Raw genomic sequence first — 22,471 nt, 5'->3', positions numbered from 1 at the left:
AACTTACAGATTGCTGTCATCTTGACATTCTCCTGTTTCAACTCATCGAGCTGACCCTGGGAGAACTGCAAACTATTCTTCAGGTCCTGGACCACTCTGGTCAGGTCGTCCATTATTTTATTAGCTGACTCCACCAGTTTTTGGACAAAACACTTGAAGCTATTTCGTGTCGTTGTAACAACTGTTTGTAAAACTAATTTTGTTCGCTTAAAATATCCTTCACAGGTGATAGAGAGACACCACTGTCCTCCACGGTACTCCCACTGGCTTTGGTCTTTGTCATGGTAACAACATAGATTACGCTGTTACTCCTCGCAGATCCAGACAGGGCAGGTGGCAGGGAAGATTTGATAACAACAAACAGTAGGGTTCAAGACAGCCACAAGCTTAGAACAATCCACTCCACTGATCCCTGACCTATGGGGGGTGCAGACATCTGTTCCAGCTCAGCAATAGCACACTTGATTATTAACCTCAGGGGGCACTATTTTCACCTCCGGATGAAAAGCGTGCCCAAAGTAAACTGCCTGCTACTCAGGCCCAGAACCTAGGATATCATTTGGATAGAAAACACTCTAAAGTTTCCAAAACGGTTAAAATAATGTCTGTTTAACAGAACTGATATGGCAGACAAAAACCTGAGAAAAATCCATCCAGGAAGTGGGATTTGTTTATGTTTGTAGTTTTATATTGAATGCCTATACAGTATCCCATGACTTAGGACTAAAATTGCACTTCCTATGGCTTCCACTAGATGTCAACAGTCTTTAGAAATTGTTTCAGGCCTGTATTCTGAAAAATGAGGGAGTAAGACCACTGAGTGAGTGGACCCTGGGAAGTCCCCAGACCTGTTTGCTGCGCACGACCGAGAGCACACCTTTCTTGTTTTTCTTTTATATTGACGAAGCTATTGTCCGGTTGATATATTATTGATTATTATGACTAAAAACAACCTGAGGATTGATTATAAACATCGTTTGACATGTTTCTATGAACTTTACTGATACTATATGGATTTTTCATCTGCCTGTTGTGACTGCCTTTGAGCCATTGGATTACTGAACAAAACGCGCCAACAAAACTGAGGTTTTTGGATATAAAGAGGGACTTTATCAAACAAAACAAACATTTATTGTGAAACTGGGAGTCTTGTGAGTGCAACCATATGAAGATCATCAAAAGTAAGTGACTACTTTTGACACTCCAATACTTGGCTGGTAACTGTTTGTAATATTTTGTGTGCTGGGCGCTGTCGTCAGATAATCACATGTTATGGTTTCGCCATAAAGCCTTTTTGAAATCTGACACCGCGGTTGAATTAACAAGAAGTTCATCTTTAAGCCGATGTATAACACTTGTATGTTTTATGAATTTTTATTATGAGTATTTCTATTTTTGAATTTGGCGCTCTGCAATTTCACCGGATGTTGGCCAGGTGGGATGGTAGCGTCCCACATACCCATAAGAAGATAACTAATTAGGTTTGATACATTGAATCAGGTGTGTTAGTGCTGGGCTGGAACAGAAGCATGCACACCCAGCAGGGTTGGCCTGTTCCATTTCTAATAGGTTTATAAACTCAGCAAAAAAATAAACATATTTCTTTCAGGACTCTGTCGTTCAAAGATAATGAGTAAAAATCCAAATAACCTCACAGATCTTCATTGTAAAGGGTTTAAACACTGTTTCCCATGCTTGTTCAATGAACCATAAACAATGAATGAACATGCACCTGTGGAACGGTCGTTAAGACACTAACAGCTTACAGAAGGTAGGCAATTAAGGTCACAGTTATGAAAACTTAGGACACTAAAGAGGCCTTTCTACTGACTCTCAGGGTTCCTGCTCATCTGCGTGAACATGCCTTAGGCATGCTGCAAGGAGGCATGAGGACTGCAGATGTGGCCAGGGCAATAAATTGCAATGTCCGTACTGTGAGACGACTAAGACAGCGCTACAGGGAGACAGGACGGACAGCTGATCGTCCTCGCAGTGGCAGACCACGTGTAACAACACCTACACAGGATCGGTACATCCGAACATCACACCTGTGGGACAGGTACAGGATGGAAACATGGAAACTGCCCGAGTTACACCAGGAACGCACAATGCCTCCATCAGTGCTGACTGTCTGCAATAGGCTGAGAGAGGCTGGACTGAGGGCTTGTAGGCCTGTTGTAAGGCAGGTCCTCACCAGACATCACCGGCAACAACATCGCCTATGGGCACAAACCCACTGTCGCTGGACCAGACAGGTCTGGCAAAAAGTGCTATCCACTGACGAGTCGCGGTTTTGTCTCACCAGGGGTGATGGTCGGATTCGTGTTTACCGTCGAATGGAATGGGCGTTACACCGAGGCCTATACTCTGGAGTGGGATCAATTTGGAGGTGGAGGGTCCGTCATGGTCTGGGGCGTTGTGTCACAGCATCATTGGACTGAGCTTGTTGTCATTGCAGGCAATCTCAACGCTGTACGTTACAGGGAAGACATCCTCCTCCCTCATGTGGTACCATACCTGCAGGCTCATCCTGACATTATGGCAGCATCCACGCAAAACTAAAAAGGGAAACATGATCGAATACAAGCAAGTGTAGCTATTCCCTCCAAGGCAATTAAACAAGCTATAAGCGCCAGTATAGAGACAAAGTAGAGCAATTCAACGGCTCATACACGAGACGTATGTGGCAGGGTCTACAGTAAATCACGGATTACAAAAAGAAAACCAGCCCCATCGTGGACACCGACGTCTTGCTCCCAGACAAATTAAACAACTTCTTTGGGACCTGTTGGATCGGAGGGTGAGGGCTGGGGCCATTCCCCCCAGAAATGTCTGGGATCTTGCAGGTGCCTTGGTGGAAGAATGGGGTAACATCTCACATCAAGAACTGGCAAATCTGGCGCATTCCATGAGGAGGAGATGCACTGCAGTACTTAATGCAGCTGGTGGCCACACAAGATACTGACGGTAACTTTTGATTTTGACCCCCCTTTGTTCAGGGACACGTTATTCAATTTCTGTTAGTCACATGTCTGTGGAACTTGTTCAGTTTATGTCTCAGTTGTTGAATCTTGTTATGTTCATACAAATATTTACACGTTTGCTGAAAATAAACGCAGTTGACAGTGAGAGGACATTTATTTTTTGGCTGAGTTTACATTTTGTGTTGACTTAAACTGTATTTTTGTTCACAAAATGTGCTAACATAGGTACATATACAATCCATGGTATACAAGGATGTACCCTTATTCTCTTGGTGCATTCATTGGGATCTCTTCATCTGCTTTACATCTCTCTGTATCAGAGGACAGAAAGCATCACAAAAGAAACAGGCTGCATTACACTCAAATTAGACAGCCCTGAATATTATGTTGTTATATCTCTCTGTCCTCAGTTTTTCTCACTAGGAACTGGAAATTTAGAATATTTTCATAATGTCCTTCCACAAAGGTACCTGCCCTATCCAGAGTAGCCTACTCTCCCTTCTGAAAGCTTGAACTGCTAGCTAATCCATTCACCCTCTTCCATGGCTGTTAGCTAGCTACCTAGCTACAAATTCACTTAGACTTACAATGATAAATACATCAAGATAGCTAGCTGACTAGCTAATATCAAGTTAGCAAACTGGTGAAATTTAATCCGCTTAGCCAGCTATACAGTATGTAAAGTTAGCTAACATTACATTAGCAGCTCATTTGAGTTAGCATGCACACTAAGGTTCTGTAGCAAGCTAGCTAATAATACATTGATTTTGCTAATTTAAAAATATATTTACTTACTTGAAAAGGGGTTTCCACTGCCTCTGTTTTCTGGCTCCTTAGAAAAACGAAATAATTAGCAATCTTCCCGAAGATTCCGGTGGTAGCAAAATGCAGCCAGCCATGTGGACGATTGGAGAACTTCCAACAGACTGATTTTGGTCTTCCAACATGGTGACTGGTGCGGTTGTTAGGTGATTTGTGACACAACTGTAAGCCCTCTATGATTAGTGACACGTGTCATAATGGCTTCACCATATAAATGTGTTCTTATTCTATTTCTATGGAAACAAATCAGCACTAATCATTGCTAGCTGATCTATACTTCCGGCGCTGACAGAGATGGCCGCCTCGCTTCGTGTTCCTAGGAAACTATGCAGTTTTTTGTTTTTTTACGTGTTATTTCTTACATTAGTACCCCAGGTCATCTTAGGTTTCATTACATACAGTTGAGAAGAACTACTGAACATAAGAGCAGCGTCAACTCACCATCAGTACGACCAAGAATATGACTTTCGCGAAGCGGATCCTGTGTTCTGCCTTTCACCCAGGACAACGGAATGGATCCCAGCCGGCGACCCAAAAAAAACGACTTCGTAAAAGGGGGAAACGGAGCGGTCTTCTGGTCAGACTCCGGAGACGGGCACATCGTGCACCACTCCCTAGCATTCTTCTCGCCAATGTCCAGTCTATTGACAACAAGGTTGATGAAATCCGAGCAAGGGTAGCATTCCAGAGGGACATCAGAGACTGTAACGTTCTTTGCTTCACGGAAACATGGCTCACTGGAGAGACGCTATCGGAATCGGTGCAGCCAGCTGGTTTCTCCACGCATCGCGCCGACAGAAACAAACATCTTTCTGGTAAGAAGAGGGGCGGGGGCGTATGCTTCATGGTTAACGTGACGTGGTGTGATCATAATAACATACAGGTACTCAAGTCCTTCTGTTCACCTGATTTAGAATTCCTCACAATCAAATGTCGACCGCATTAACTTCCAAGGGAATTCTCTTCGATTATAATCACAGCCGTATATATTCCCCCCCAAGCAGACACATCGATGGCTCTGAACTAACTTTATTTGACTCTTTGCAAACTGGAATCCATTTATCCGGAGGCTGCATTCATTGTAGCTGGGGATTTTAACAAGGCTAATCTGAAAACAAGACTCCCTAAATTTTATCAGCATATCGATTGTGCAACCAGGGCTGGAAAAACCTTGGATCACTGCTATTCTAACTTCCGCGACGCATATAAGGCCCTGCCCCGCCCTCCTTTCGGAAAAGCTGACCACGACTCCATTTTGTTGATCCCTGCCTACAGACAGAAACTAAAACAAGAGGCTCTCGCGCTGAGGTCTGTTCAACGCTGGTCCGACCAATCTGATTCCACACTCCAAGACTGCTTCCATCACGTGGACTGGGATATGTTTCGACAAGGCGTCAGACAACAACATTGACGAATACGCTGATTCGGTGAGCGAGTTCATTAGAACGTGCGTTGAAGATGTCGTTCCCATAGCAACGATTAAAACATTCCCAAACCAGAAACCGTGGATTGATGGCAGCATTTGCGTGAAACTGAAAGCCCGAGACACTGCTTTTAATCAGGGCAAGGTGACCGGAAACATGACCGAATACAAACAGTGTAACTATTCCCTCCGCAAGGCAATCAAACAAGCTAAGCGTCAGTATAGAGACAAAGTAGAATCTCAATTCAACGGCTCAGACACAAGAGGTATGTGGCAGGGTCTACAGTCAATCACGGACTACAAAAAGAAAACCAGCCCAGTCACGGACCAGGATGTCTTGCTCCCAGGCAGACTAAATAACTTTTTTGCCCGCTTTGAGGACAATACAGTGCCACTGACACAGCCCGCAACTAAAACATGCGGACTCTCCTTCACTGCAGCCGACGTGAGGAAAACATTTAAACGTGTCAACTCTCGCAAGGCTGCAGGCCCAGACGGCATCCCCAGCCGCGCCCTCAGAGCATGCGCAGACCAGCTGGCTGGTGTGTTTACGGACATATTCAATCAATCCCTATCCCAGTCTGTTGTTCCCACATGCTTCAAGAGGGCCACCATTGCTCCTGTTCCCAAGAAAGCTAAGGTAACTGAGCTAAACGACTACCGCCCCGTATCACTCACTTCCGTCATCATGAAGTGCTTTGAGAGACTAGTCAAGGACCATATCACCTCCACCCTACCTGACACCCTAGACCCACTCCTATTTGCTTACAGCCCAAATAGGTCCACAGATGATGCAATCTCAACCACACTGCACACTGCCCTAACCCATCTGGACAAGAGGAATACCTATGTGAGAATGCTGTTCATCGACTACAGCTCGGCATTTAACACCATAGTGCCCTCCAAGCTCGTCATCAAGCTCGAGACCCTGGGCCTCGACCCCGCCCTGTGCAACTGGGTACTGGACATCCTGACGGGCCGCCCCCAGGTGGTGAGGGTAGGCAACAACATTTACACCCCGCTGATCCTCAACACTGGGGCCCCACAAGGGTGCGTTCTGAGCTCTCTCCTGTACTCCCTGTTCACCCACGACTGCGTGGCCACGCACGCCTCCAACTCAATCATCAAGTTTGCGGACGACACAACAGTGGTAGGCTTGATTACCAACAACGACGAGACGGCCTACAGGGAGGAGGTGAGGGCCCTCGGAGTCTGGTGTCAGGAAAATAACCTCACACTCAAAGTCAACAAAACTAAGGAGATGATTGTGGAGTTCAGGAAACAGCAGAGGGAATACCCCCCTATCCACATTGATGGGACAGTAGTGGAGAGGGTAGTAAGTTTTAAGTTCCTCGGCGTACACATCACAGACAAACTGAATTGGTCCACCCACACAGACAGCATCGTGAAGAAGGCGCAGCAGCGCCTCTTCAACCTCAGGAGGCTGAAGAAATTCGGCTTGTCACCAAAAGCACTCACAAACTTATCACCGCCTGGTACGGCAACTGCTCCGCCCACAACCGTAAGGCTCTCCAGAGGGTAGTGAGGTCTGCTCAACGCATCACCGGGGGCAAACTACCTGCCCTCCAGGACACCTACACCACCTGATGTCACAGGAAGGCCATAAAGATCATCAAGGACAACAACCACCCGAGCCACTGCCTGTTCACCCCGCTATCATCCAGAAGGCGAGGTCAGTACAGGTGCATCAAAGCTGGGACCGAGAGACTGAAAAACAGCTTCTATCTCAAGGCCATCAGACTGTTAAACAGCCACCACTAACATTGAGTGGCTGCTGCCAACACACTGCCTCAACTCCAGCCACTTTAATAATGGGAATTGATGGGAAATGATGTAAAATATATCACTAGCCACTTTAAACAATGCTACCTAATATAATGTTTACATACCCTACATTATTCATCTCATATGTATATGTATATACTGTACTCTATATCATCTACTGCATCTTTATGTAATACATGTATCACTAGCCACTTTAACTATGCCACTTTGTTTACATACTCATCTCATATGTATATACTGCACTCAATACCATCTACTGTATCTTGCCTATGCCGCTCTGTACCATCACTCACTCATATATCTTTATGTACATATTCTTATCCCCTTACACTTGTGTCTATAAGGTAGTAGTTTTGGAATTGTTAGCTAGATTACTTGTTGGTTATTACTGCATTGTCGGAACTAGAAGCACAAGCATTTCACTACACTCGCATTAACATCTGCTAACCATGTGTATGTGACAAATAACATTTGATTTGGTTTGATTTGATTTAGCTTGCTAGCTATCAAAGTGGGTGTTCACTTCGGGCCAATGGTGAAATTAATTGCACTTTTATGTCAAATTAGTAAACTGGCTAGTTGAGTTTTACAAACATGTCTGTGTTGTTTTTTTTGTATCCTTTTGAAATGATATTTAGTGACATTTTATTTCAAACCTAGACTTTCAAATCTCGTATTCCCCTACATGGGGACTATTCGGGAACCCAACCCCCAACCCACAAAAAAAAAAACATTTTTACAAATATTTATTTATACTTTTTTTTCCTGCTGATGCACTTGTTCTGTAATTGTCATGGTGTTCCTGAATCCCACGGTTTTTACCTTTCTAACAGTACTAAACATATGTTTGTAGGACTTATAGTTAATAAAGGTCATTTTCAATATATATGTGTTGCTTAGAAAATGCCAACAGAGGGCGTCAACCCTCATCCAGTGGCAGTTTAGATTTAGGCAGTTTAGACTACTTTTAAATTAGATTTTAAAACAATGGAGCAAATAGATTACATTTAATATTGGTTTAAAGTTTAAATTACATTTAGTTTAGAAGACGGATTCAATTTAACTACACTGAACACCGAATATAAACACAACATGTAAAGTGCTGGTCCCTTGTTTTATGAGTTGAAATAAAAGATCCCAAAAATGTTGTGCACAAATAGTTTACATCCCTGTTAGCGAGCATTTGATCCTTTCTCAAGATAATCCATCCACCTGAGAGGTGTGGCATATCAAGAAGCTGATTAAACAGCATGATCATTACACAGGTGCACCTTGTGCTGGGAACAATATACGTTTTTGTCACACAACACAATGCCACAGATGTCTCACGTTTTGAGTGAGCGTGCAATTGGCATGTTGACTGCAGAGCTGTTGCCAGAGAATGTAGTGTTTATTTCTCTACCATAAGCTGCCAACATCGTTTTAGAGAATTTGGCAGTACGTCCAACCGGCTTCACAACCGTAGACCACATGTAACCATGCCAGCCCAGGACATCCACTTCCGGCTTCTTCACCTGTGGGATCGTCAGAGGAGGGGGGGGAGAACTCATTCTAAATGACTGGGCCTGGCTCCCCAGTGGGTCGGCCTGGCTCCCCAGTGGGTGGACCTATTGCCCTCCCAGACCCACCCATGGCTGCGCCCCTGCCCAGTCATTTAAAATCCATAGATTAGGGCCTAATTTATTTATTTCAGTTGAGTGATTTACTTATATGAACTGTAACTCAGCAAAATCTTTGAAATTGTTGAACGTTGCGTTTATATTTTTGTTCAGTATGGTATTCATTTAAAACTAGGTTTAAAGTTTTGTGCACCAACATGAATAGTTAAACCTTGATTTAACCCAGTTTAAGAGTTAATCCATTTTGGTGAGGCAAACAATTCAGTTATTTATTTAGTTAACCTATCTGATCAAAGACTAAAACTTCTAAAATATAGCTAACTAAGCCAATCACAGGTCTCCGTTTACTGTACATTATAAGGTCGTCCGGGTTAGGGTTTGGACAGGGGGAAGGCCGTCATTGTTAACCGTCAAGTTAACTGACTTGCCTCATTAAATAAAGGTTAAATAAATAAGAGGAAGGTGGGTGACGTGATTGATGGAGAGAGGTGTAGGATGAGGTGGGACAGAACTCTGACTGGCATCTCTCTACTGGATGGTGCTAAGGGTTTAGAGGGGACTTATCAGGGGTTGATTATCTGGGGAGTTTAGACACTCTTACCAAGATGAAGTGTAGCAGGGGACTGCTTCTCTGGCAAATTCAGAAGAGGTATCAGTTCCGTACAAAGGGGGCAGAGTTCACCAGGGCTAAGGTGAATGAGAAAGGAGGAATGTCCTAACTACAATGATCACTAGGAACCAATCAGAATCAAATGGGACAATACGGTTAGGGACTAACATGAACTTGTCCAGTAAGAAAGGCTTGTTTTCGTTGCAAAATGTGTTCTGTTTTACTACGGTGTGCACTAATGAATACACCCCATGTCTTACCTCGAGAGGTTTGTGAGTAAATGAGAGGGGTTGCTGGATAGTGGAGTTTTCTCACCATCTGAAGGATGTCTTCTATCCTCAGCTGGGCATCTGCTTCCTGCTCATCCAGAGAAAGGGTACTGCAGAAACATTTCACCTGATTGGTCAATACAGCCGTTGAAGCGATAGAGTACATGACAGTGTCATCAGCATATAGATTTACATTTAAGTCATTTAGCAGACGCTCTTATCCAGAGCGACTTACAAATTGGTGCTTTCACCTTATGACATCCAGTGGAACAGCCACTTTACAATAGTGCATCTAGGTATTTTAAGGGGGTGAGAAGGATTACTTTATCCTATCCTAGGTATTCCTTAAAGAGGTGGGGTTTCAGGTGTCTCCGGAAGGTGGTGATTGACTCCGCTGTCCTGGCGTCGTGAGGGAGTTTGTTCCACCATTGGGGGGCCAGAGCAGCGAACAGTTTTGACTGGGCTGAGCGGGAACTGTACTTCCTCAGTGGTAGGGAGGCGAGCAGGCCAGAGGTGGATGAACGCAGTGCCCTTGTTTGGGTGTAGGGCCTGATCAGAGCCTGGAGGTACTGAGGTGCCGTTCCCCTCACAGCTCCGTACTTATCTCATCAACGATATTGTTTTTGTAGAGAGTGAACAGTAATGGACCAAGTATAGAACCTTGTAGAACCTTGTGGGACCCCTTTAACCAACTCCAATGGCTCCGACTGGATTCCGTTGACTTAACAGCCTGACTTCTATCCTTTAGATAGTCATGAAACCAACGACAGGCATCCGATCCCAGTCCTATTAACAGCGAGTTGGTCCCCTTATGCTGATACAACAGCCTCCACTCTTCTGGGAAGGTGGTGGCAGGGTAGCCTAGTGGTTAGAGCATTGGACTAGTAACCGAAAGATTGCAAGTTCAAATCCCCAAGCTGACAAGGTACAAAATCTGTCGTTCTGCCCCTGAACAGGCAGTTAACCCACTGTTCCTAGGCGGTCATTGAAAATAAGAATTTGTTCCTAACTGACTTGCCTAGTAATATAAAGGTAAAAAAAAAAAAAGGTACTCCACTAGATGTTGGAACATTGCTGCGGGGACTTGCTTCCATTCAGCCACAAGAGCATTAGTGAGGTTGAGCACTGATGTTAGACGATTAGTCCTGGCTCACAGTCGGCATTCCAATTCATCCCAAAGGTGTTCAATGGGGTTGAGGTCAGGGCTCTGTGTATGCCAGTCAAGTTCTTCCACACTGATATTGACAAATCATTTCTGTATGGACCTTGTTTTATGAATTGTGGCATTGTCATGCTGAAACAGAAAAGGGCCTTCCCCAAACTGTTGCCACAAAGTTAAAAGCACAGAATCGTCTAGAATGTCACACTGTAGTGTTCGGGCTAAGGGGCCTAGCCCAAACCGTGAAACTCAGCCTCAGACCATTATTCCTCCTCCACCAAACTTACAGTTATGCATTGGGGCAGGTAGCGTTCTCCTGCCATCCCCCAAACCCAAATTTGTCCGTCTAACTGCCAGGTGGTGAAGTGTGATTCATCACTCCAGAGAATGTGTTTCCACTGCTCCAGAGTCCAATGGCGGCAAGCTTTACACCACTCCAGCCGACGCTTGGCATTGCGCATGGTGATCTTAGGCTTGTGTGCGGCTGCTCGGCCATGGAAACCCATGTCATAATGCTCCCGACGAACAGTTATTGTGCTGATGTTGCTTCCAGAGGCAGTTTGGAACTCGGTAGTGAGTGTTGCAACTGAGGACAGAATATTGTTATGCGCTACGCACTTAGGACTTGACGGTCCTGAACTGATAGCTTGTGTGGCCTACCACTTCGTGGCTGAGCCGTTGTTGCTCCTAGACATTTCCACTTCACAATAACAGCACTTACATTTGACCGGGGAAGCTCTAGCAGGGCAGACATTTGATGAACTGACGTGTTGGAAAGGTGGCATCCTATTGCAGTGCCACGTTGAAAGTCACTGAGCTCTTCAGTAAGGCCATTCTACTGCCAGTGTTTGTCTATGGAGATTGCATGGCCGTGTGCTCGATTTGATATACCTGTCAGCAACGGGTGTGGCTGAAATAGCCAAATCCACTCATTTGAAGGGGTGTCCACATACTTTTGTATATATAGTGTATGTGGCCAGTAGCTGCTTGTGTGTATGTGTGTGTGTACATGTGTTCATATTTGAGTGTGTGTGTTTGTCCATGCCTGCATGTTTGTGTGTACCTTAGTATATTAGCAGTAGCTTTTCTCTCCTGTGGCAATAGGTCTGGATCTCTGAGTATCTCCTCTAGTAGACAGATCACTCCCATCTTCAACTCACTGTTCATCTCAAAGTCCTAAACAACACACACACACACACACACACACACACACACACACACACACACACACACACACACACACACACACATACATACACACACATACATACACACACACACACTTAAGAGATATTGCCCGAGAAGCCGTTGTTTGGAGGATACAGCGCATTCGGGAAGTATTCAGACCCCTTTACTTTTTTTCCCTCAATCTACACACTTTTTTCCCCTCAATCTACACACAATACCCCATAATGACGAAGCAAAAGCTGATTTTTAGACAAATGTATTACAAATAAAAACACATACCTTACTTACATAAGATTTCAGACCCTTTGCTATGAGAATTTAGCTCAGGTGCATCCTGTTTCCATTGATCATCCTTGAGATGTTTCGACAACTTGATTGGAGTCCACCTGTGGTAAATTACATTAATTGGACTTGACTTGGAAAGGCACACGCCTGTCTATATAAGGTCCAACAGTTGACAGTGCATATCAGAACAAAAACCGAGCCATGAGGTCGAAGGAATTGTCTGAGAATTCAGGGGAGAAGGGCATTGGTCAGGGACGTGACCAAGAACCAGATGGTCACTCTGACAGAGCTCTAGATTTCCTCTGTGGAGATGGGAGAACCTTCCAGAAGGACAACCATCTCTGCAACACTCCAAAAATCAGGCCTTCATGGTAGAGTGGCCAGATGGAAGCCACTCCACAGTAAAAGGCACACGACAGCGCGCTTGGAGTTTGCCAATTGGCATCTAAAGGACTCTGAGACCATGAGGAACAAGATGGAACTCTTTGGCCTGAATGCCAAGCGTCACGCCTGGAGGAAAACTGGCACTATCCCTACGGTGAAGCATGGTGGTAGCAGCATCGTGCTGTGGGGATGTTTTCCATCGGCAGGGTCTGAGAGACTAGTCGGGATTGAGGGAAAAATGAACGGAGCAAAGTACAGAGAGATCCTTGATGAAAACCTGTTCCAGAGCGCTCAGGACCTCAGACTGGGGCAAAGGTTCACCTTCCAACAGGACAACAAACCTAAGCACGCAGCCAAAACAATACAGCAGTGGCTTCGGGACAAGTCTCTGAATTACATTTACATTTAAGTAATTTAGCAGCGACTTACAAATTGGTGCATTCACCTTATGACATCCAGTGGAGCAGCCACTTTACAATAGTGCATCTAAATCTTTTAAGGGGGGTGAGAAGGATTACTTTATCCTATCCTAGGTATTCCTTAAAGAGGTGGGGTTTCAGGTTTCTCCGGAAGGTGGTGATTGACTCCGCTGTCCTGGCGTCGTGAGGGAGTTTGTTCCACCATTGGGGGGCCAGAGCAGCGAACAGTTTTGACTGGGCTGAGCGGGAACTGTACTTCCTCAGTGGTAGGGAGGCGAGCAGGCCAGAGGTGGATGAACGCAGTGCCCTTGTTTGGGTGTAGGGCCTGATCAGAGCCTGGAGGTACTGAGGTGCCGTTCCCCTCACAGCTCCATAGGCAAGCACCATGGTCTTGTAGCGGATGCGAGCTTCAACTGGAAGCCAGTGGAGAGAGCGGAGGAGCGGGGTGACGTGAGAGAACTTGGGAAGGTTGAACACCAGACGGGCTGCGGCGTTCTGGATGAGTTGTAGGGGTTTAATGGCACAGGCAGGGAGCCCAGCCAACAGCGAGTTGCAGTAATCCAGACGGGAGATGACAAGTGCCTGGATTAGGACCTGCGCTGCTTCCTGTGTGAGGCAGGGTCGTACTCTGCGGATGTTGTAGAGCATGAACCTACAGGAACGGGCCACCGCCTTGATGTTAGTTGAGAATGACAGGGTGTTGTCCAGGATCACGCCAAGGTTCTTAGCGCTCTGGGAGGAGGACACAGTGGAGTTGTCAACCGTGATGGCGAGATCATGGAACGGGCAGTCCTTCCCCGGGGGGAAGAGCAGCTCCGTCTTGCCGAGGTTCAGCTTGAGGTGGTGAACCGTCATCCACACTGATATGTCTGCCAGACATGCAGAATGTCCTTTAGTGGCCCAGACAGGATCTGGACTTGAACCTGATCAAACATCTCTGGAGAGGCCTGAAAATAGCTGTGCAGCGATGCTCCCCATCCAACCTGACAGAGCTTGAGAGGATCTGCAGAGAGGAATGGGAGAAACTGCCCAAATACAGGTGTGCCAAGCTTGTACAGTGGCTTGCAAAAGTATACACCCCCCTTCCTTGGCATTTTTCCAATGTTGTTGCCTTACAACCTGGAATTAAAATGGATTTTGGGGGGGTTGGTATCATTTGATTTACATGACATGCCTACCACTTTGAAGATGCAACATATTTTTTATTGTGAAACAAACAAGAAATAAGACAAAAAATTGAGCATGCATAACTATTTACCCCCCAAAAAAGTAAATACTTTGTAGAGCCACCTTTTGCAGCAATTACAGCGGCAAATCTCTTGGATATGTCTCTTGGATATGTCTCTATAAGCTTGGCACATCTAGCCACTGGGATGTTTTCCCATTCTTCAAGGCAAAACTTCTTCAGTTCCTTCAAGTTGGATGGGTTCAGCTGGTGTACAGCAATCTTTAAGTTATACTCAATTGGATTGAGGTCTGGGCTTTGACTAGGCCATTTCGAGACATTTACATGTTTCCACTTAAACCACTTGAGTGTTGCTTTGGCAGTATGGTTAGGATCATTGTCCTGATGGAAGGTGATCCTCCGTCCCAGTCTCAAATATCTGGAAGACTGAAACAGGTTTCCCTCAAGAGTTTCCCTGTATTTAGCATCATCCATCATTCCTTCAATTCTGACCAGTTTCCCAGTCCCTGCTGATGAAACATATCCCCACAGCATGATGCTGCCACCACCATGCTTCACTGTGGGGATGGTGCTCTCGGGGTGATGGGAGGTGTTGTGTTTGCGCCAGACTTAGCATTTTCCTTGATGGCCAAAAGGCTCAATTTTAGTCTCATCTGACCTGAGTACCTTCTTCCATATGTTTGGCGAGTCTCAAACATGCCTTTTGGCGAACACCAAACGTGTTCGCTTATTTTTTTCTTTAAGTAATGGCTTTTTTTCTGGCTACTCTTCCATAAAGCCCAGCTCTGTGGAGTGTACGGCTTAAAGTGGTCCTATGGACAGATACTCCAATCTCCGCTGTGGAGCTTTGCAGCTCCTTTCAGGGTTATCTTTGGTCCCTTTGTTTCCTCTCTGATTAATGACCTCTTTGCATGGTCTGTGCGATTTGGTGGGTGGCCCTCACTTGGCAGGTTTATTGTGGTGCCCTATTCTTTCCATTTCTTATAATGGATTTAATGGTGCTCCGTGGGATGTTCAAAGTTTCAGATACTTTTTATAACACAACCCTGATCTGTACTTCTCCACAACTTTGACCCTGACCTGTTTGGAGAGCTCCTTGGTCTTCATAGTGCCGCTTGCTTGGTGGTGCCCCTTGCTTAGTGGTGTTGCAGACTCTGGGGCCTTTCAGAACAGGTGTTCCAATACTGAGATCATGTGACAGGTCATGTGACACTTAAAGTGCACACGGGTGGACTTTATTTAACGAATTATGTGACTTCTGAAGATAATTGGTTGCACCATATCTTTTTTAGGGGCTTCATAGCAAAGGGGCTGAATACATATGTACGCACCACTTCTCCGTTTTTGATATTTTTTGAATTTTTGAAACAAGTTATTTTCTACATTTCACTTCAACAATTTGGACTATTTTGTGTATGTCCACTACATGAAATCCAAATAAAAATCCATTTAAATTACAGGTTGCAATGAAACAAAATAGGAAAAATGCCAAGGGGGTGAATACTTTTGCAAGGCACTGTAGTGTCATACCCAAGAAGTATCGAGGCTGTAATCGATGCCAAAGGTGCTTCAACAAAGTACTGAGTAAGGGGTCTGAATACTTATGTAAATGTGACATATATGTTTTGGGTGCAAACATTTATGAAACCAGTTTTTACTTCTTGTCATTATGGGATATTGTGTGTAGATTTTTTTAATAAGGCTGTAACCTAACAAAATGTGGAAAAAGTCAGGGAATCTGAATACTTTCCAAAGGTACTGTACATACACAGTGTGTACAGACCTGGGAGTGTTTTGAGACCCAGTGTCGAAGTACGTTGAGGACTCTGTTAGTAGCAGCTCTTCTGATGATAAACTCCTTATCACATGTCCTCTCTGAGTTATTAAACACTGGTGGAGAGAGAAGAACAATTAGTGTGTGTGAATGCTTGAGTGTGTGTGTGTGTGTGTGTGTGTACCTGGGGGAGAGCCATGTCCTGCTGCAGCTGTAGCAATAGCAAAGGCTGAGGCAGGAGAAACAGAACAACGAGAGTTCTCCCCTGATTGAACTAGAGAGAGAAAGTGAAATAGAGAGACAGAGAGAAAGAGAAACGTTATCCATTCACAAGCACACACAGCATTTCCACCTTGTGCTAACAGAATGTTTACAGTCCCAACATTTCTTTCACCGTCTGAGACAATCTACAATATTCAGTCCAATACTGTCACCTTGTCTCAGCTGCCCTACATATGGGCTGCTTTAATGTCATCCAAACAGCATTAAGCTAAATCCAAGAAAAACTGTTACCAGTCTGACCAACACACACACACACACACACACACACACACACACACACACACACACACACACACACACACACACACACACACACACACACACAGAGCTCCTCTGGCTCTGAAGCTCCGACCAGTGACTTGGGCTTGTTTAAATGAAGTGTGAGTCACAGGGAAATAATCCTATGTGAATCTGGCCTCACTAAACATTCACTCCACTGAGGTTATGTACCACTGGAATGAAAGCTAACCCAAACACACTTCAGCCCATCTTGAACAAAAAAGGGAATCAGGTAATTAACTCTAAGATTTGTTAATGCAAAAACATATGCCTTACCTAAAAACACTTCAACATTTGACTATACAGGGAATTAAAGAAAAATGTGCTTTTGTCCTGAAAATAAATTCAGATCAATGCAGACACAGACTTCTCCTTTTCTTTATTTTCCTGTGATAGTCACCTGTTTCCTTGGGTAAGGAATACTTTTTTGAATATATAGTGGGGCAAAAAAGTATTTAGTCAGCCACCAATTGTGCAAGTTCTCCCACTTAAAAAGATGAGAGGCCTGTAATTTTCATCATAGGTGCACTTCAACTATGACAGACAAAATGAGGGAAAAAAAATACAGAAAATCACATTGTAGGATTTTTAATGACAGAGGGAATGGGAATGAGGAGATTTTGAATTTGTATTTATTCTGGATTCCCATTAGCTGTTGCCAAGCAGCTACTCTTCCTGGGGTCCAGCAAAATGAAGGCAGTTATACATTTGAAAAACATTACAATACAATCATAACAGATTTCACAACATATTAAGTGTGGTCCCTCAGGCCTCTACTCTGCTACCACTTATCTATAACACAAAATCCATGTGTACATGTGTCTATAGTGCGCATGTCAGTGTGTTTGTATGCATTTGTCTATGTTTGTGTTGTTTCACAGTCCCCACTGTTCCATAAGTTGTATTTTAAAATCAAATTTTACTGCTGGCATGAGTTACTTTGATGTGGAATAGAGTTCCATGTAGTCATGGCAATATGTAGGACTGTGCACCTCCCATAGTCTGTTCTGGACTTGGGGACTGTGAAGAGACCTCTGGTGGCATGTCTTGTGGGGTATGCATGTGTGTCTGAGCTGTGTGCCATTAGTTCAAACAGACAGCACGGTGCATTCAAAGTGTCAATACCTCTCACAAATACAAGTAGTGAAGTCAATCTCTCCTCCAGAGATTGACATGTATATCATTAATGTTAGCTCTCTGTGTACATTCAAGGGCCAGGCGTGCTGCCCTGTTCTGAGCCATTGCACTTTTCCTAAGTCCCTCTTTGTCATACCTGACCACACGACTGAACAGTAGTCCAGGTGCGACAAAACTAGGGCCTGTAGGACCTACCTTGTTGATTGTGCTGTTAAGGCAGAGCAGCTCTTTATAATGGACAGACTCCCCATCCTAACTACTGTTTGTATCAATATGTTTGAAACATTACAGTTTACAATCCAGGGTTACTCCAAACAGTTTATTCTCCTCAACTTGCTCAATTTCCACATTATTCATTCCAAGATTTAGTTGAGGATTAGGGTTTAGTGTATGATTTATCCCAAATGCAACGCTTTTAGTTTTTGAAAGATTTAGGACTAACTTATTCCTTGCCACCCATTATGAAACTAACTGCAGGTCTTTGTTAAATGTTTGTTAAGTGTTGTTGATTTGTATAGTGTTGAGTCATCCAATAAAGAACACCCTCTGTGTTCTGTTAGACAGGTAACTCTTTATTCATTGTCCACAATATAGCAGGGGGTGTGAAGCTATAACTTTCATGGGTCAACCTGTCACCAGAGGGCGGCAGAGCCCGTCCTAGAGACATTAATGACCCTCAGGTGTGTCCTATTACTCATTATGATTTCCCTGTTAAAAGAGGTGTGTTTTCTGGTTTCCTTTGCAGAAGCTTGAATTGTAAAGTGTGTTTGTTTCCTGAGTGAGTTCTCGAGACTTAGTGATTGTTGTTTTTTTCCAGTGTACTGTGATCCTGCGGCTACTGTTTATCAGTAAAGTAATTATGTTTATCCTTAAGCACTGATTCCTTGTCTGGTCTCGTCTCTGCACCTGGGTCCAACCTCACCACGTCACAATAACACATGTGTTTTTCCAGCAACAGACTACGATCGATAATGTCAAAAGCTGCACTGAAGACTAACAAAACAGCCCCCACAATTTATCATAAATTTATCTCAGCCAATCATCAGTCATTTGTGTAAGTGCTTGTTGAATGTCTGTCCCTATAAGCATGCTGAATTTCTGTTGTCAATTTGTTTACAGTGAAATAGCGTTGTATCTGGTCAAACACTTTTTTGCTAAGGGTTGGTAACATATTGATTGGTTGGCTATTTGAGCCAGTTAAGGGGGCTTTACTATTCTTAGGTAGGGGAATAACTTTCGCTTCCCTCCAGGCCTGAGGGCACACACTGTTTACTAGGCTTAAATTGAAGATATGGCAAATAGGAGTGGCAACATCGTTCACTATTATCCTCAGTCCTTTTCCATCCAAGTTGTTAGACCCCGGTGGCTTGTCTTTGTTGATTAGACAAATTGTTTCACCTCTTCTACACTTCACAGAATTCAAAATTACAATGCTTGTCTTTCAAAATTTGGTCAGATATACTTGGGTGTGTTGTGTCAGAATTTGTTGCTGGCGTGTTATGCCTAAGTTTGCTAATCTTGCCAATGAAAAAAATCATTAAAGTAGTTGGCAATATCAATGGATTTTGTGATGAATGAGCCATCTGATTCAATGAATAATGGAGTGGAGTTCGCCTTATTACCCTAAAATGTATTTAAGGTGCTCCAAAGCTTTTGACTATTATTCTTTGTCATTCATCTTTGTTTCATAGTGTAGTTTCTCCTTTCAAATAAGGAAATAATAAGGAAGCAGAGCATAAAGGAGTGACCAAAGTTGTCTGGAAGAGAAAGGGATGAGGAGGAAAGAGTAGGGTAGAGAGTCAATGATTGGATTTTCCATTTGGGGGAGGGGGACACACCAGCAGAATATGTTTGTATTTTCTAGTTTATTTGAAAATACCACCTCTTCAAATACTCAGTATTCAAATATAGTTTATATAGGAGTTTCAACTAAAAGGCAACTATTTTCTTGGATATTCCAGTACAGGTCTCAGAAAACCAAATAGGATTTTTAAGTACTGTATTTTGAATACTTCTCAAACAACCAAATAATATTTGAAAGTATTTGAATATACAATATTAGTCAAACGTTTGGACACACCTACTCATTCAAGGGTTGTTCTTTACATTTACTATTTTCTACATTGTAGAATAATAGTGAAGAAATAAACTATGAAATAACACATATGGAATCAAGTAGTAACCAAAAAAGTGTGAAACAATTTGATATAATTTAGATTCTTCAAAGTAGCCTTGACAGCTTTGCACACTCTTGACATTCTCTCAACCAGCTTCGACTGGAAGGCTCTTCATGCTGAGCACTTGTTGGCTGCTTTTCCTTCACCCTGCGGTCTAAATCATCCCAAACCATCTCAATTGGGTTGCGGTCGGGGGATTTTGGAGGCCAGGTCATCTGATGCAGCACTCCATCACTGTCCTTCTTGGTCAAATAGCCCTTACACAGCCTGGAGGTGTGTTGGGTCATTGTCCTGTTGAAATACAAATGATAGTCCCACTTAGCACAAACCAGATGGGATGGCATCTCGCTGCAGAATGTTGCGGTAGCCATGCTTGTTAAGCGTGCCTTGAACTCTAAATAAATCACAGATAGTGTCACCAGCAAAGCACCCCTACACCATCACACCTACATGCTTCATGGTGGGAACTACACATGCAGAGATCATCCCTTCACCTACTCTACGTCTCACAAAGCCAGGGCGGTTCGATCCAAAAATAGGAAATGTGGACTCATCAGACGAAATAACAAATTTCCATCGGTCAAATGTTCATTGCTCGTGTTTCTTGGCTCAAGCAAGCCTCTTATTCTTATTGATGTCCTTTAGTAGTGGTTTCTTTGCAGCAGTTAGACAATGAAGGTCTGATTCACGTTGTGCCCTCTGAACATTTGATGTTGAGATGTGTCTGTTACTTGATCTTTGTTGAATAATTTATTTGGGCTGCAATTTCTGAGGCTGATAACTCTAATGAACTTATTCTCTGCAGAAGAGGTTCCTTTCCTGTGAGAGCCAGTGTTATTATAGAGCTTGATGGTTTTAGTGCGACTGCACTTGAAGAAACTTTGAAAGTTCTTGAAATTTTCCAGATTGACTGACCTTCATGTCTTAAAGTAATAATGGACTGTCATTTCCCTTTGCTAATTTGAACTGTTCTTGCCATAATATGGACTTGGTCTTTTACCAGATAGGGCTATTTTCTATATACCACTCCTACCTTGTCACACAAGGTACAACTACAACTACAACACAACTAATTGGCTCAAAAGCATTAAAAGATTGAAAGAGTCCACAAATGAACTATTAAGAAGGTGCAGCTGTTAATTGAAATGCATTCTAGGTGAGTACCTCATCAAATCAAATTGTATTTGTCACATGCACTGAATAAAACAGGTGTAGACCTTACAGTGAAATGCTTACTTACAAGACATTAACCAACAATGCTGTTTTAAGAAAATACATCAAGAAAGTAAAAGAAAAAAGTAACAAATATTTGAAGAGCATCAGTAAAATAACAGGCTATATAAAAGGGGTACCGGTACAATCAATGAGTCACCGGTGTTGAGGTAATTGAGGTAATATGTACATGTAGGTAGAGTTATTAAAGTGACTATGCAAAGATAATAACAGAGAGTAGCAGCAGCGTAGAAGGGGGGGCAATGCAAATAGTCTGCGTAGCCATTTGATTAGATGTTCCGGAGTCTTATGGCTTGGGGGTAGGAGCCTCTTGGACCTAGACTTGGCGCTCCGGTATTGCTTCCCATGCGGTAGCAGAGAGAACAGTCTATGACTAGGGTGGCTGGAATCTTTCACCATTTTTAGGGCCTTCCTCTGACACCGCCTGGTATAGAGGTCCTAGATGGCAGGAAGCTTGGCCCCGGTGATGTACTGGGCCGTACGCACTACCCTATGTAGTGCCTTGCGGCCGGAGGCCGAGCAGTTGCCATACCAGGCAGTGATTTAACCCGTCAGGATGCTCTCGATGACGCAGCTGTAAAACCTTTTGAGGATATGAGGACCCATGCCAAATATTTTCAGTCAGGGGGAATAGGTTTTGTTGTGCCCACTTCAAGACTGTCTTGGTGTGCTTGGACTATGTTAGATTGTTGGTGATGTGGACGCCAAGGAACTTGAAGCTCTCAACCTGCTCCACTACAGCCCTGTCACCGAAAATCATGGCGTGCTCGGTCCTACTTTTCCTGTAGTCCACAATCAACTCCTTTGTCTTGATCAAGTTGAGGGAGAGGTTGTTGTCCTTGCACCACATGGTCAGGTCTCTGACCTCCAGTCAGAGCAGCTCACATATCACTGTACCTGTACATAGCTCATCTGTAAATAGCCCATCTGATCTACCTCATCCCCATACTGTATTTATTTATTTACCTTGCTCCTTGGCACCCCAGTATCTCAACTTGCACATTCATCCTCTGCACATCCTACCAATCCAGTGTTGATTTTCTATATAGCAATTACTTTGCCACCATGGCCTATTTATTGCCTTACTTCTCTTATCCTACCTCATTTGCACATGCTGTATATAGATTTTCCTACTGTATTATTGATTGTATGTTTGTTTATTACAAGTGCTTTATTTGATCTTGGCCAGGTCACAGTTGGAAATGAGAACTTATTCTCAACTAGCCTACCTGGTTAAATAAAGGTGAGATAAAATTTTTTTTTTTTAAATAAACTGTCTCATCATTGTCGGTGATCAGGCCTACCACTGTTGTGTCATCGGCAAACTTAATGATGGTGTTGGAGTTGTGCCTGGCCGTGCAGTCATGAGTGAACAGGGACTATAGGAAGGGACTGAACACACAGCCCTGAGGGGCCCCCGTGTTGAGGATCAGCG

The 22,471-nt window shown here is 43.8% G+C and overlaps 1 protein-coding gene across 1 annotated transcript in view; it reads right to left on the bottom strand.

The window, feature by feature from the left end:
- Nucleotides 1-22,471, bottom strand: part of rasgrf2b (Ras protein-specific guanine nucleotide-releasing factor 2b) — a 168,369-nt gene that overhangs the window by 31,142 nt on the left and 114,756 nt on the right. Inside the window, 4 exon segments of the mRNA XM_029638509.2 lie at nt 9,580-9,643; nt 11,756-11,868; nt 15,938-16,044; nt 16,113-16,202. Coding sequence (XP_029494369.2) covers nt 9,580-9,643; nt 11,756-11,868; nt 15,938-16,044; nt 16,113-16,202 — 374 coding nt within the window.

This window comes from Oncorhynchus nerka, linkage group LG27 (genome assembly GCF_034236695.1).
Source record: "Oncorhynchus nerka isolate Pitt River linkage group LG27, Oner_Uvic_2.0, whole genome shotgun sequence".
NCBI classification, from domain to species: domain Eukaryota; kingdom Metazoa; phylum Chordata; class Actinopteri; order Salmoniformes; family Salmonidae; genus Oncorhynchus; species Oncorhynchus nerka.
The sequence above is the reverse complement of the archived record's forward strand: the minus strand, read 5'-3'. Positions and strand labels throughout refer to the sequence as shown.